We start from the raw sequence: 16871 nt of genomic DNA, 5'->3' as shown, positions 1-16871 counted from the left end.
ATCCCAAAGAAAAGGAAATGCAAGAAAGCAAAGTGGCTGTCCAACGAGGCCTTAGAAATAGCAGAAAAGAGAAGGGAAACAAAACGCAGGGGAGATAGGGAAAGTTACAGAAAATTGAATGCAGACTTCCAAAGAATAGCAAGGAGAGACAAGAGGGCCTTCTTAAATGAACAATGCAAAGAAATAGAGGAAAATAACAGAAAAGGAAAAACCAGAGATCTGTTCAGGAAAATTGGAGATATTAGAGGAACATTTTGTGCAAAGATGGACATGATAAAAGACAAAAATGGAAGGGACCTCACAGAAGCAGAAGACATCAAGAAGAGGTGGCAAGAATACACAGAGGAATTATATCATAAAGTTTTGGATATCAGGGACAACCCAGACAATATAGTTGCTGACCTAGAGCCAGACATCCTGGAGAGTGAGGTCAAGTGGGCCTTAGAAAGCCTGGCTAACAACAAGGCCAGTGGAGGTGATGGCATTCCAGTCGAACTATTTAAAATCTTAAAGGATGATGCTGTTAAGGTGCTACATTCAATATGCCAACAAGTTTGGAAAACTCAGCAGTGGCCAGAGGACTGGAAAAGATCAGTCTACATCCCAATACCAAAGAAGGGCAGTGCCAAAGAATGCTCCAACTACCGGACAATTGCACTCATCTCACACGCCAGCAAGGTTATGCTCAAAATCATACAAGGTAGGCTTCAGCAGTATGTGGACCGAGAACTCCCAGAAGTACAAGCGGGATTCCGAAGGGGCAGAGGAACTCAAGACCAAATTGCCAACATGCGCTGGATTATGGAGAAAGCCAGAGAGTTCCAGAAAAACATCTACTTCTGCTTCATTGACTATGCAAAAGCCTTTGACTGTGTGGACCACAGCAAACTATGGCAAGTCCTAAAAGAAATGGGCGTGCCTGACCACCTTATCCATCTCCTGAGAAACCTATATGTGGGACAGGAAGCAACAGTTAGAAATGGATATGGAACAACGGATTGGTTCAAAATTGGGAAAGGAGTACGACAAGGCTGTATATTGTCACCCTGCTTATTTAACGTATATGCAGAATACATCATGCGGAAGGCTGGACTGGAGGAATCCCAAGCTGGAATTAAGATTGCAGGAAGAAATATCAACAACCTCCGATATGCAGATGATACCACTCTGATGGCGGAAAGTGAGGAGGAACTAAAGAACCTTGTAATGAGGGTGAAAGATGAGAGTGCAAAAAACGGTCTGAAACTGAACATCAAAAAAACTAAGATCATGGCCACTGGTCCCATCACCTCCTGGGAAATAGAAGGGGAAGATATGGAGGCAGTGTCAAATTTTATCTTCCTGGGCTCCATGATCACTGCAGATGGAGACAGCAGCCCCGAAATTAAAAGACGCCTGCTTCTTGGGAGGAAAGCAATGACAAACCCTGACAGCATCTTAAAAAGCAGAGACATCACCTTGCCAACAAAAGTCCGAATAGTCAAAGCTATGGTTTTTCCTGTAGTGATGTATGGAAGTGAGAGCTGGACCATAAAGAAAGCTGACTGCCGAAGAATTGATGCCTTTGAATTGTGGTGCTGGAGGAGACTCTTGAGAGTTCCCTGGACTGCAAAGAGAACAAACCTATCAATTCTAAAGGAAATCAACCCTGAGTGCTCATTGGAAGGACAGATCCTGAAGCTGAGGCTCCAGTACTTTGGCCATCTCATGAGAAGAGAAGACTCACTGGAAAAGACCTTGATGTTAGGAAAGTGTGACGGCAAGAGGAGAAGGGGACGACCGAGGATGAGATGGTTGGACAGTGTCACTGAAGCAACCAACATGAATTTGACACAACTCCTGGAGGCAGTGGAAGATAAGAGGGCCTGGCGTGCTCCGGTCCATGGGGTTACGAAGAGTCGGACACAACTAAACGACTGAACAAACAAAACAACCCTCACGTGGGCGTCTTGTAATTAAGATAAGCACCATAACCCTGCATCACACCTCTGGAAACAGTTCACTGAATCTTCTTTGTTTTATTTTTCCCTCTGAAAAAAATTTAGTTTTTGTTCTGCTGAATGTAAGTGGGAAGAGGAAAGTGTGGCCGAGCACTACTACAGACCATGATACAATTTACATTTCTGGCATGCTGTAACCATTTCACACAATGTTCTTATTCAGGCGAGTGGCCTTCAGCTGACCTTCTTAAACCAAAGGAGATAACCACACCATGTCTTGTCTGCTATAGAGATCGCTAGAAGAAGTTGGATAATTCTATTTCTCGTTCATGCCAGTTTCACATAAACATTCAAAAGTCATTCTCTCACATTTCCACATATATATTTACAATGTTTAGAAATGCATGGGAGTGCATATTTTATTATGTATTAAAATATGCATTTCTAAACATATTTTATTACAAAACACACATTGGCCCAAAGCCTGTTGTTTAGCGTATGAAGTCACACTAGAGTAGGGCCCCTGAAATGAGGATTTGATGAGTCACCTTCCCCAGAAGTTACATTGAGTCATATGAGCCTACTCTATGACTTACTTTAGCATAGTAAATTGCGTCTCAAGTAGGCCCATTTGAATCAATGGAACTTATAGAGGAACTGACACACCAAATATCCTTTGATTCAGTGGACCTACTGTAATGCAATTTACTATGCCAAGCAACAGAATTTTGGCCATTAATAATCTTTTTCTCTCTTAAAGCATAAAGCATACTTCTGAACATAATTTAGAGTAAAATGGGCATTTTTGTTCCATCTCTCATAGGAATTCACAAAAAATTAAATTCCTCTAGCAACTCCACACTAGGTAATAGAAATGAATGGACAATGACAGGCCTGCAGCACTGCATAAGATTTTTTTAAAAGCACCACACGAGACTTGAAACAGGGGAGACAAAATTCTGTTTCATGGAATTGAAACCATTTTCATGAGCAAAAATGTTAATAATGTCCAGTGATAAATGCACAGCTGTGGATAAGCCCTGAGGTAATACAAAGGGAGAGATGAAGAGAGGAACGGCGGCAGGAGATGAAATCTAATGCAAAGATGAAACAACAGTAGACTCCCTATGTTTCTTCTATAGATGGTGCTACAAAAAGATTTTTTAAAAATAAGATTTTATATTTATGATGTTATAGAGCATATAAGTTATAAAAATGTAGCATCTACTTAATGCTTCCTGATGAAGCCAGGGGAATATACTTTTCAAAAATCACATTGGGAAGTAATATAGATTACAAAGTATGGATCAATGGTATCAGTGGAACAAAGGAGATTATATTTATCTATATAAAATATTTTACCCTGTTTTTCTCCTTAAAAAGGACCCAAAGACAGCTTACATCTTTAAAAGACAATATTTAAAAGCTAAACACTACAAGTGTACAAATATTTAAAAATATTCAAACAAATATCACACTAAAATTGGTAAACAAAATCTACACCAAAAACACATTTAAAGCAACAAGGCACAACACTTGTTTAAAAGCCCCTCTCAGTCAGCCAAGCTCTAAGGGAATGCTTGTCTAAAGAGAAAGTTACCATTGCTGCTGTTGTTGAATGAATTGGAAGGAGTGATCCAGGAAAATCATTTTTAATATGGTGAGAAATATATTTAATCTTAGAATTGCAGAGCTGGAAGGGAACTTGTGGTTCATTGACTCCAGTCCTTGTCACGAAGACACAGTGGGGAATTGAACTCCCAGCCTCTGGCTCCACAGCTAGAAACTGTTAGTCATCTTAGCTCAAAATGGAAGAATATTAGAGAACCAGGTAAACTATGGCATGGAATACAAAATATTACGGAAAAGATGTATACCAAACTAACCCAAACCTGATGGATTGTTGAGATAGGTTAACTCAGTATTGGAACCAGAAAACAAATTATCAAATGATTGGGAAAGAGCTAATTTATTGGAGGTTATCCAAGGAAATAATGTGGTGAGAAGGACAATAAAATTATATTATTGCTACTCATTAAGCAAATTATATAATTTGTTTTAAGTTACATTAGCATCTTTATTTGCTTCATCTCTATGTGAATAATCTATTTAAAGCCAGATAACTGCAAAATAATTCATGTGCTTTTGTTAAAAAAAAAATGCCCAGGTTGCAACTTACTTTTTTTGGCTTCCTCAAGTTTGTCCTTGGCACGTTTTTCTGCCTGCAGAAGCTGTTGGATGCCCTGAGACTGGCTAGTCATTTTGCCTTCTGGATGTTCCCTGTCTCTGAGGGAACCAGGAAGAGGAATTTATGCTGCTGCTGCTGCTGCTACCAAGTTTCTTTATGGCTTGCATGGTTTTGTTGTGACAACAAGAGCATCCACTCTGTTCCTGCCCAGTCCTGCTGAAGCTAGATTAATGCTCTGGGAGGAAGAATTAAAAAATGGAAGCAGGAAGGTGTGCAGACTAGTCTGAAGAAGACTTTCTGTTTTCCTATAGTTAATACACGACTATTCACATATTTTGAAAATATAGAGGCTGTTGCATTCCAATATCGGTGAGGTTTAATTTTTAGAGCCGGGAAATATCAGTTTTTAAAAAACCAAAAGAGAGGTTGCTTACCTGTAACTTTGAGCGGTCATCTGTGAATTCACACTAATGGGTTTAATCTGTGCTTGCGCAGAGGTCCCAGGAATATTCTAGAGCTGTAGGATACATTCGTCAAGGACCGCACCCCAGTACATGTGGTCTGCCTGTCCTGGCAATTACCTCAGTTCCTAAGAAGAGCCTGCCGCTGCATCAAGGTGATACAGGAGTGATGGACAGAGGGGAGGATGGGCGGAAAGTATGAATTCACAGATGACCACTCAAAGAACCAGAGTTATAGGTAAGTAGCCTTTCTTTCTTCTTCATGGTCTCTGTGAATGCACACTAATGGGTGATTAACAAGCTAAGCTACCGGGGGAGGGACGTCACGGAAGAACAGAAGAAAGTACAGCCCTCCCAAATGCTGTATCCTTTTTGGCTCTCAGATCCTGATGATAATGGGTGACAAACGTAGATGGCGTTGCCCATGTAGCAACCTTACAAATGTCTGGGAGTGGTACTCCATGAAGAAAAGCCGCAGAGGTAGCCAGAGCTCTGGTAGAATGAGTCTTAATACCAACAGGTAGAGGTTGTTTTTCTGGTACTCTCTGGCTTTCTCCATAATCCAGTGCATGTTAGCAATTTGGTCTCTAGTTCCTCTGCTCCTTTGGAATCCAGCTTGTACTTCTGGGAGTTCTCGGTCCACATACGGCTGAAGCCTACCTTGTAGGATTTTGAGCATAACCTTGCTAGTGTGTGAAATGAGTGCAATTGTACGGTAGTTGGAGCATTCTTTGGCACTGCCTTTTTTTGGGATTGGGATGTAGTCTGATCTTTTCGAATCCTCTGGCCACTGTTCAGTTTTCCAAACTTGCTGGCATATTGAATGTAGCACCTTAACAGCATCATCTTTTAAGATTTTAAATAGTTCCACTGGAATGTCATCACCTCCACTGGCTTTGTTGTTAGCCAGGCTTTCTAAGGCCCACTTGACTTCACTCTCCAGGATGTTTGGCTCAAGGTCAGCAACGACATTGTCTGGGTTGTCCAGGATATCCAAATCTTTCTGATATAATTCCTCTGTGTATTCTTGCCACCTCTTCTTGATGTCTTCTGCTTCTGTAAGGTCCCTCCCATTTTTGCCCTTTATCATGTTCATCTTTGCATAAAATGTTCCTCTAATATCTCAAATTTTCCTGAACAGATCTCTGGTTTTTCCTTTTCTGTTATTTTCCTCTATTTCTTTGCATTGTTCATTTAAGAAGGCCCTCTTGTCTCCCCTTGCTATTCTTTAGAAGTCTGCATTCAATTTTCTGTAGCTTTCCCTATCTCCCTTGTCTTTTGTTTCCCTTCTCCTCTCTGCTATTTCTAAGGCCTCGTTGGACAGCCACTTTGTTTTCTTGCATTTCCTTTTCTTTGGGATGGTTTTTGTTGCTGCCTCCTGTACAATGTTACGAGCCTCTATCCAAAGTTCTTCAGGCACTCTGTCCACCAAATCGAGTTCCTTAAATCTGTTCTTTACTTCCACTGTGTATTCATAAGGGATTTGGTTTAGATTATACCTGAGTGGCCCAGTGGTTTTTCCTACTCTCTTCAGTCTAAGCTTGAATTTTGCTATGAGAAGCTGATGATCAGAGCCACAGTCAGCTCCAGGTCTTGTTTTTGCTGACTGTATAGAGCTTCTCCATCTTTGGCTCCAGAGAATATAATCAATCTGATTTCGATATTGCCCATCTGGTGATTTCCATGTATAGAGTTGCCTCTTGTGTTGTTGGAAAAGAGTGTTTGTGATGCCCAGCTTGTTCTCTTGACAAAACCCTTTTAGCCTTTGCCCTGCTTCGTTCTGAACTCCAAGGCCAAAGTTCCCTGTTGTTCCTTTTATCTCTTGGCTCCCTACTTTCGCATTCCAGTCCCCTAGAATGAGAAGAACATCTTTCTTCGGTGTCAGTTCTAGAAGGTGTTGTAAATCTTCATAAAATTGTTCAATTTCAGTCTCCTCAGCAATGGTGGTTGGTGCATAAACTTGGATTATTGCGATGTTGAAAGGTCTGCCTTGGATTCGTATTGACATCATTCTATCATTTTTGAGATTGTATCCCATTACAGCTTTTCCCGCTCTTTTGTTGACTATGAAGGCTACTCCATTTCTTCTACGGGATTCTTGCCCACAATAGTAGATATGATAATCATCTGAGCTGAATTCACCCATTCCTGTCCATTTTAGTTCACTGATGCCCAGGATGTCGATGTTTATTCTTGCCATCTCCTGTTTGACCACCTCCAGCTTCCCAAGGTTCATAGATCTTACATTCCAGGTTCCTATGCAGTATTTTTCTTTGCAGCATTGGACTTTCCTTTCACTTCCAGGCACATCCACAGATGAGTGTCCTTTCGGCTTTGGCCCAACCACTTCATTAGCTCTGGAGCTACTTGTCCTTGTCCTCCGCTCTTCCTCAGTAGCATGTTGGACGCCTTCCGACCTGAGGGGCCCATCTTCCAGCGTCATATCTTTTAGCCTTTTGTTTCTGATCATGGGGCGTTCTTGGCAAAGATATTGGAGTGGCATTGCCATTTCCTACTCCAGGTGGGTTGCATTTAGTCAGAACTCTCCACTGTGTCCTGTCCGTCTTGGGTGTCCCTGCACGGCATAGCCCATAGCTTCTCTAAGTTACTCAAGCCCCTTCGCCACGACAAGGCAGCAATCCATGAAGGAGATATGATAATCATGTTCAAATACCTGAAAGACTTCATGCTTTATGCAGCTTATTGTTTTTTTATTTATTTATTTTATTTATATCCCGCCTATCTAGTCAGCTCTGGACCAATCTAGGTGGCTAACAAACAAAGGATAATAAAAGTAAACATATACAAGATGGCATAAATAATAAAAACTTTGCAAAGATAGAAAACCAGTGGAAAGGGGAAGGAAAGGGACGTCAAGAATTGTCTGGCGGGAAGGCCTGCCAGAACATCCATGCCTTCAATTGATTCTTGAAAATACCCAGCGAGGGAGCACCGCGAATCCCAGGAGGGAGATTGTTCCAGAGGCGAGGAGCCACCGCCGAGAAGGCCCGATTTCTTGTCTTCTCCTTCCGGGCCTCCCTCGGCGTTAGGCTCCTCAGCCTCACCTCCTGGCTCGCATGAGTGACACGGGTAGATCTTGGTGGGAGTAGGCGTTCCGCCAAATATCGAGGCCCTAAACCATTTAGGGCTTTGTACGTAAGCATCAACACTTTGAAGTCGATGCAGATTCGGATGGGCAGCCAATGCAGTGCGGCCAGAGTGGGCAAAATATGTTGGAATTTTTTCACTCCACTGAGTAATCTGGCCGCCGCGTTCTGCACCACCTGTAGTTTCCGCAGCAACCTCAAAGGCAGCCCCACGTAGAGCGCATTACAGTGGTCTAATCTTGAGATTACGAGCGCATGTACCAAGGTAGTGAGCGCCCCCACATCAGCTTCATGGGGTAGGAACCAAATTAAGAGTTTCAAAAGCTCCTTGCTATGAGAAAAGCCTTTTTCTGTGAGGTCACAAGTAGCTACAGCTGTCAGGTAGAGTGGCCACCTGTTCCATTTTACAAAAGAAATAACTGTATTAAGTGTACTAGAGAAGAGGTCCCAAACCCCCGGTCCGTGGATTGAGCCTAACTGGGCCATGGGGACAGATTTCCTGCCCCCCTTCTATGCATGCATTCACCCCCACACAGCTGATTTGCACATGCTGCACACGCCTGTGTGAGCGCCACACCATCATTTGTGCATGCACATGATTGAGCAAGTGTATAATCGCCGCACTACACGTTGTGAAAAATGTTGAGGACCCTACCATAGGGGATTGGTTTTATGATCCAAATAGGTTTGGCTCCTGTGCAAAATCAGTGCAGGATGAAACTGTTGCTTTTGCGTGCTATTGTTTGGGGACTGCTTTGTGAAACTTTCTGGAGGTCTCTTGACCATTGGACCGGACCGTGAGGGAAATCATTCACAACCATTGTGGTTGAAGAGTACATAGCATGGTCTCTGGGTCCCTTGGTTGACCGGTTCTGGTGATGCAGGTGAAAATACATATTATTACATTTTATTTTATTTTTTGACCCTGCTAGGTGCAGTGTTCACGGTTATCCAGAGTTTTCAGCATCTGCGAGGGAGGCTTGTAACCATTCCCGTGCAGATACAGGGGTCCTACTGTGCTTTCTGAATCAGAAAATTTACTTCTATAGTGTGTTACACATACCCATACAAACTGCTTCCTTACCAAAATGCTGATATCAAGTCACAGCCAGCTGAACTCATACACCTACTCACACAAGTAGGAGAATACACTATGAGGAGCTGAAATTCTCAAAGCCTCCCAATATAATAATAACATAGGCATATTCAGAGTTAACACCTCTGGAGTAAAACATTAATGATGTTGTACTCCCTGTCACCTCAAAAGATGATGCATGTGATTGTGGAATTCATAGAATCATAAAATAATTGAGTTGGAAGGAGTGTATAAGGCCATGGGTTCCAACCCCCTGCTCAATGATGTAATCCAAATCAAAGCGGATCTGACACACAGTTGTCCAATTTTCTCTTGAATGCCTCCAATATTGGAGCAGTAACCACATGTCAAGGTAATTGGTTCCATTGTTGTACTACTCTAACAATTAAGAGGTTTTTCTCTATATTCAGAATAATTTGGCTTCCTGTAGTTTGAGCCTATAATTACATGTCCTGCACTCTGGGATGATCAGCTTCTTCAGTATTTTGTCACAGGACTTCATTTCCAGTCCCCTGATCATCCTCAGGGGAGTAGGAACCATCATCCTTGACATGACTACAACAGAACTCTTCAAAATGTTGAAAGAGTGAAAACGCCTAGCATTGTGGGAGAAGAGTGAAAGTCTGAATTAGCCCAAGAATAGACCTACAAAGGAATAAATGGGGTGGGAGAGAAAAGAAGACTAGAATGGGGAATTGTTTGGCATTCTAGAAGAGGAAAAAAAAGAATCATGACAGCTGAGCGAAGAGGAAGACTGGGTCACTGGATGGCTCCATGGGTGCACCGCCAATGTTTAACCCTCCTGCTTTGCAGATTCTTTACCAGCAGAATTCACTATGCCACAATGATAGTTACCTTACATTTGCTACATTCATAGACACCTGAACCACAAGGTGCTCAGAAGCAGCCACTTCCCTCAGGCAGCAGATTTTGCAGTACCAGTGTATTTTTGCCGTCTATCCAAGGCATGGATCCACATCATTTTTAATGTACGGTCATCTTCAAATTATTGCCCATCTCCGTTTTCTCAGTTGTGATGCTGGTGTGAGAGTTTGGACTGTAAACGTCTTCAAAGTGGCATGTTTTCTCCCCACTTGTACTCTGCAGGGAACTGTCCATGGAGTGCTCATGATGTTGATGATGAAGATGAGGCTTGCCAGGTCTCAGAGAATGAGCTGCAGTGCCAGGAAGTGGCTGCGCTTCCCTGAATCTCCAGGCCAGGCAGACAAATGTCAGGAGCAGTGGTAGAAGGGAAGGAAAGAGTCTCATTTATTGATACATGGTGCTCATAGTGTTTGGGTACACAACTCCAACCCTCTGTGAATGGCCCCAGGGCTCACTGGCTTCCTGCATGTGTTGGAAACATAATATATTTTGGAAGTCATATAGGGGACCAGTGGTGCCTCTCCCACTCCTTCACGCCTGAGGATACATTACTTTCCCACTGTTGAAGAGGCCTGAGCCTCTTGTGACAACACAAGGCCCCACACCATTGTCTCACAGAGATGCATCCCACACCATTGGGGCCAAATATGGGGAAGATGCTCCCATGAAAACCCCTGACAAACAAGACAACACTTCAAAACCATTTGTGACAAGGTCCTTCTTTGGCCGGGGGTGCACTGGTGGTAAAGGCGGGAAAAAGACGCGGAGGCTGGTCTTGATCTTCTATAACAACATTTTTATTTGTAACATAACTCAACTCAACAGCGTCAAACGGATCTAATAAACAGTCATCAGTTAACAACTTGTATTTCTTGGGTCTCACCACATTTCCCTTTTCGGGTTCTCCTAGAAGGGAGCTGGCCCGAAACGCTCCCGGTCCATCAAAGGCCGTAAGGGGGTACATTGAACCGCGCATACAGTCCCGCAACAGGGATGTCTGGCCCAATCTCCCTCGGGAGGCTTCTGCTGGTAGGAAGGGCCAGGGCGAATCACTCTCCGTCCATCAAGGTGATTCCGCGGGTACACTACTACTGTCCATTCTAGGGGGTCGTATCCTCGTCCCTTCTCCCTAGTCATCAAGGGATCCAGCAATAATCCTCCTCTCAATTGCAGATTAGGGAATTCGTTGGCGAGACCCCATGTTTCTCCCGAAAAGAGCATGGGATCTGTCTGAACCCCTCTTTCCTTAAACCTGGCTAGCTCTCCGTCAGTTGACAATCTAAAAATGTGCGCGCTTTCACTCTCTTTTATATCTTCCCACATGATCAGATCTAGCTCCACCCCTTCTTCATCTGCCAGGCATACTTCGGTGGACCTGCCAGCCCCTCCTTCTGGTGGTTCTAATTCAATCAAGATGCCCTCCATGCAACTACTGCCTTCTATGATGTTTTCTGTCATAGAGGACGGAGCACTTTCCTCCTCTCCTTTACACCATTCCAGAATGGTTTTTGAAAAGAGGCTAAACGAGTATTCCGGTCCTCAGTGGAGACAGCCCGGCTCAGCTCCAGTAGGATGCCTGCCTTCTGGTCCCTCGCCTCACCCTGGGAAAGAGGAAGCTTCTGGCCCTACAAGAGAAAGAGAGAGAAAAACAACAGCTAAGGGACGATATTGCCCACTGCCACCAGTGGACAAGCAGATGCCACCAGCATCTTTCTGCCAATGTGCACCAACTTCCCCCCAGTCCATCGCCGACGTCAGCCAGCTTCAAGCCACAGATCTCCACCAGCCTTGAGCTGTTAAATCACAAGACCACTTGCCTTGGGCAGAAGGCCTGGGTCCCCTGCAGCTGCTACCACCACTCTCTCTGCCAGGCTGCCCTCTGGCCACTGGCCTCCCCTCTGGCCTCCTGCCCTGCCCAGCAAGCCCCTTTTATCTGCCAGCAGAGAGGTGGGGCCCCTGTGAGGTGACAGAGAATGGTGTTGGGTTGCCAAGGCAGCAGCACCCTTGGGATTGGCTGTCCTGAAGATGATGTCAACAATCCCTCCTATCATGTGTTTTGCCCACAGAAATTGAATTTTATATGATTTTTAAATATATATTTTTATTAATGTCCTATAAATGTATCACCTATCACCATTCTCTCTGATTGTTAAATCTCCCCATGTTGACCTTCTGACAGGATTCTAGGCTGGCGCTCCAAAAAGCTATCTTCCAGCATCTGCACAAAAAAGGAACTTTCCTAAGCTCTGAGCTAGGGAAAAAAATGAAAGTAATACTTGAATACGAACAGGCATAGTAACACAATGCAGCCTTTGACCCTTTTGGGGGTGGGGTCTCTCTCTCTCTCTCTGCCTCTTTTTGGACATTTTTTCTTGTCCTTGCCATGAAAAAGATAGCATAAGGACCCAATTTAAAAAAGTCCTAAGTGCCAATAGGATTTCAATTAAAATGTCTTTAAATAGAAAGTACTTCCTTTCTGTCTCCCTTTCAGCACTGAACACATTACTGCAAAAATACTGAAGACAGTTGGGTAGGCATCCATTTCTCTCAGGCTGGGCATACAGTCGGATCCCAGAATCTGCTGGATGAATATCCATGTTTTCACTTATCTGTGGTCTGAAAGTTTGAAAATGATAGAAAGGAGAAAAAGCCCACTAGAAATAAATATTTTCACAATGTATTTACTTGAACTGGCCACTATAGGGAGCCAGAGACCATGCTATGTATTGTTGTGGTGGTTCAGTTGAGGGCTTAACTGAGACCAGCCAGTAAGTGTTGAAGGGAATCAGCCAGGGAGTGCATCTGGAAGCAATGACTAATCTACAGAATAAAATCAATAGATATTGCAGCTACACAATGGTGCCATTCCTTTTTTGTTTTTTTAAACCTGCCTGGTTCTAGAAACTATGACAAGGCAGTCAGCACTCCTGCTTTCCAGATTCTTTACCAGCAGAATTCACTATGCCCCAATGATAGTTACATTACACTTGCTATGAACTTTTGGAAAACTGGATGTCTCCAAGGCTCACACCGTGCATGCACTCACCCTCGCACAGCTGATTTGCACATGCTGCGCACCCCCATGTGAGCACCTCACCGTCATTTTTGCATGTGCACGAGTGAGCGAGTGTGCATAATCCTACAAGTCATGTCTGGTGGTTGTGATGAAGGCTAACCCTATCCAATTATAGTTATTTCCATTGATATTTTTTAAAAATAAAGATATCATTTCTGTTGGTATTGTTTAATATAGTGTTTTTAATATTCCAAAGCCTCCAGAACAGGGTTCCCAACCTTTGAGTTATGCCCCCACTGGTGTTTTCTATGTTTTAGGTATCTGTCTCCATAGGCAGTGGTCGGGAGCTTAGTAACACAAAAGTACTTAAATAAGTACGTACTTAAACAGGCTTAAACAAACCAGAGGGTTTTATCTGTATTCTTTTGATAAAGATACCAGGTTACTAGTTGCTTCATTTTCTCTGTAAGGGTTAAAGGCACAGAGTTGGGTTCCTCAAGAGGAAGGGAATGGGGGGCAGGGAAGCCGGATGGAGTGTGTAATCAAAAAAGTCCCTTCCTGTCTCTCTTCTTCTGGAGAAAAGTGGGGTTTCTCCCCTTCCAAGGACTACCTCTCCCTTTTGGGATCTGGGGATTTCCTTCTCAGGTGGTGCCTGGGGGTGATGTTGGTGAGTCCATCCCAGCTGGGCTGGAGGGGAGGCTAGGAAAAAATGGGGACGTAGAGTGGGAGCAGGTGGAATCCATAGTGCAAGCCCACCCAAGCAGAGGCGAAAGGACTCCTCCTCACCAGGCAGTAGATACAGTATTTGGCGGTGGTGTTATGTGCAGTCAAATTACTGCTGCTTTCGGGGGGGGGGGTCCTAGGAATTAATGCTCCTCCAGCCCCCCCCCCCCAATTCACTTGTATGGATAAAAATCCTGCTGCAGTCTTGTAAAATAAAGGCTATGGTCTCCTTATTGAGTCAATCCATCTGAAGTTCTGTCTTCTTCTTTTCCTAGCATTATTGTCTTTTCCAGGGAAGTTTTTCTTCACATGATAGGTTACCCCATTAAAAATGCCTTTTTATATAAATGTAGGAGGGAATCACATGTTACTTGCGGGGTTGTGACTTTAAAAAAAGGTCGATAAACACTGCTCTAGAATGTGTCAGCTTTTATGCAAAAGGTACACATTCTGTGAAGAATTCAGCATATGTAGAACTGCATAAGGTAAAATCAGGATAGAGCTGGCAAAATAGTAAAACCCACATCTAAATACCCACCTCCTTCAAAACAATGATGATCAAATGCATTCTGCTTTGTAGTCACCCTGCTCTCTAGACACTGATCATACAGCTGTGGGTGTAGTAAAATGTATCTTTACAGATATTCCCATTCTGTTGTACATTTGGTATTATTAATTAGTAAGGCTTCACATCAGTCACATTTGTACTTTTGGAAGTTGAAACCCAGAAATCAACACTGGCCTTCAAACAAATGCAGAAATCCAAACTACATCAGAGGTATTTCAGCATTACTGGAACAAGGAACCCAGAAGAGTGAAGGGCACAGAGCCATTCATGTGTTTGTGTTTTTGTTTGTTTGTTTATTAAATTTCTACCCTGCCCATATACTGGCAAGACATGACTCTGGGCAGCTTAGAACAAAATATAAACGTAAGTTAAGGACATCAAGCAGCAAGAGAAAAACCGCACCCCTGAAACCACTGTACATCTAAAAACACATGAACCTAAAGATGGCAGTGACAATAATCTCAGTTAAGCAGTCTTACAGCAGTCAAATAATTAAATAATTGAATGGGGAGACGTTTCTCAAAAGACTGATGGAAGCACAAAGTTTTTATTTGCTTTCTAAATGCTAGGAGGGTGGGGCCCGGCGCACCTCCACGGATAGTTGTGATCAGAAGTGAGAAAAGCAAAATAACAAATTCAGGAGGACAATGGCCACCATCCTCTTTAGAAAAATGAACTTTCCTTGCTTTTCCTCAAAGGCTATCCTATGGCCCCTGTACTACTAAGTTCAGATCTAGGGAAGAGGAAAGGTGGAGGGAGAAAGACAGACAGGGAAGGGTAGAGAACTGCAGGCTCCCTGCATTGCCCTCTAAAGAGGAGTCTAAAGAGGACCATGCCTATTGTCACTTTCGGGTCCCTTGCTCAGTCCCTTCCCAGTGGCTGCCTTAGGAAGCTGAAAGCTCCTGCCTGGCAGGTGGGGGACCAGGAAAAACAAAACCTCAAAGGTCTAGACTGAGCGTCAAATAACCACTGCGTGGCCACAAGTCCTTGTCTCCTGCCTGTACCATTCAGTCTATGACCTGGCTTTGCTGGTTGCATTTTATTCATTGATGAGAACAGGGGTTTTGTGGATCACTGAGGGTGCACACAGGCATTGGCCTGGAATTGGACAAGAATCAAGTTGGGGTGTCCCCAAATGTCACAGAGCAGGTTGAGTTTCCTTCTGTATGCCTGTATTTGTAAGGCCGACCTACTTGCCAGAAGAGGATTAAAAGAGGTGAAGACTGGTTTGGGACTGGATCTGGATCATAGCCATGAATTAACCATCCCTGCTTCAGAATCAGTCCAGAATGGAACCCAATGATCCCAGTGATCTCTAGTTGCTGTTATCCCTAACCCCTTCATTACGTTTTAGCATATTTGTCCTGAGCTGGTTCGTTCAGCATGCAGATGCAAAGCTTCAGACTGGATGTAATGATGAAAGAGCCAAGGCAGCAGGCTGCCAAAGACCACAGCTGGAGGGTGTGTTTGCGTACACCTCTTTTTGTTTTGTTTTGTGAGAAAATTACCAAAGCAAAGAACGGCTATTCAAACTATTGCGCGTGTGTGTTGTGTGATATCAAAACGATACCAACCATTGCTATTGTTTAAACCAAGATAAACGTGTTCAAACTGATCAAGATATGTCATATTATGAAAGAACCTCAGAAATGTACCAGTCTTGAAGTTTCATTTCTATTAAGCTGCAACGCACAGCTCCTGCTGTGTGCTGTTTCTCCACCTATTCTGCCAGTTTCTCTCACTTTAACTTCCACCACATCCTGTTTGATTCTGGGAACAGGCTTCTTTTGTATTGCTTAGCATGAGGCTGAACTCCACCAAGGCCTTCATCGTTCTTAGTATCTGGGTGGTGAGGGGAAACATTAAAACTGCCAAGGGAGGAATGAACTGCCTCACCTTTACTCTTTGAGGTTGTTTTGAAGTAGCAGTGGGTGGGTGAAATGTGGCCTTCCAAGTGTTGTTGACTACAAATCCCATCACACACACCCTAACTTTGGCAATGCTGGCCAAAAAGTTGCTGGGTCAATACCATCCCTACTTCATGTGATTTCAGAACCAAAACTTAAGACCAGACTGTTGGTCTGTCATAAGGGAAGGTCTTCTTTGAGATTCAGGGGAGGATCTTTCTGTTGTCACAAAGGCAAGGCAGGCAAGGATTGGGAGGGAAGCAAGCTCAACACACGTAAACTCTATTGCCATCTGCAAAATTCTGGAGAAGTTTTACAGAAACTTCACATACAGAAATCTAACCTTTTCTTCCTCTACGTTTTTCTGCCTAGACTTTAGCTGAGATCCTGAGATGTGACAAGCCTACTAGGGCTGCTGTGGAATAGCAACTACCATGAGCTACAACATCTGGAGGTCCACATGTTACCCATATCTGCTCCAAGGAACATCATAGTGCACCACAGGAAGAAAAGTAGGTGCCTAGGGTGGTCCCACCATTGTAAGAAGTAAAGATGGGCTTCTTTCTATACATGTCCCAGAAAGGAATGGGTGAATAGTTACTTACTGGACTTATTTTCAAAATGAAGCCATGAGCTTTCACCTTTCATGCATTCTGGTGAATCTCCCCCAAGTGTGCTTTTAGAAAAGAACTTTGAAGTTCGGAGGAAGAATCATAGGATATGTGAACTTTGCTTGCCCACCCTCCCTCTGCCTGATATTTCAGTCCAGGGTGGAGAAAAATTGCCTTATACACTTCCTGCCTCTGCTCCATAGAAGTCAACGGAGTGGCTTCCCTCCATTCACTTCTGTAATTGCAAGATGAAGGTTGGGAAGGAGAAATGGATGGATAATTTTTCCAAGCCCTCTGGCTGGCTTGCAGAAAAAAAGCCCTTCTGTGACTATAGCATCCAGCAGAAGTGGATTTTATTGCTGTTGCTGA

General features: G+C 43.5%; 1 protein-coding gene across 1 annotated transcript in view; it reads right to left on the bottom strand.

Annotated features, from left to right (window-relative positions):
- The window catches only part of ATP6V1G3 (ATPase H+ transporting V1 subunit G3), a 35647-nt gene extending 31374 nt beyond the window's left edge, over positions 1-4273 (bottom strand). Inside the window, exon 1 of the mRNA XM_020784622.3 lies at positions 4120-4273. Within this exon, the coding sequence (XP_020640281.2) occupies positions 4120-4201 (82 nt within the window). The 5' untranslated portion in view covers positions 4202-4273. The remainder of the gene's footprint in view (positions 1-4119) is intronic.
- Between the last annotated feature and the right edge of the window lie 12598 nt (positions 4274-16871).

Source organism: Pogona vitticeps, chromosome 4 (genome assembly GCF_051106095.1).
Source record: "Pogona vitticeps strain Pit_001003342236 chromosome 4, PviZW2.1, whole genome shotgun sequence".
In the NCBI taxonomy this organism is placed as follows: Eukaryota; Metazoa; Chordata; class Lepidosauria; order Squamata; family Agamidae; genus Pogona; species Pogona vitticeps.
This window is presented reverse-complemented; position numbering and strand designations above follow the sequence as displayed.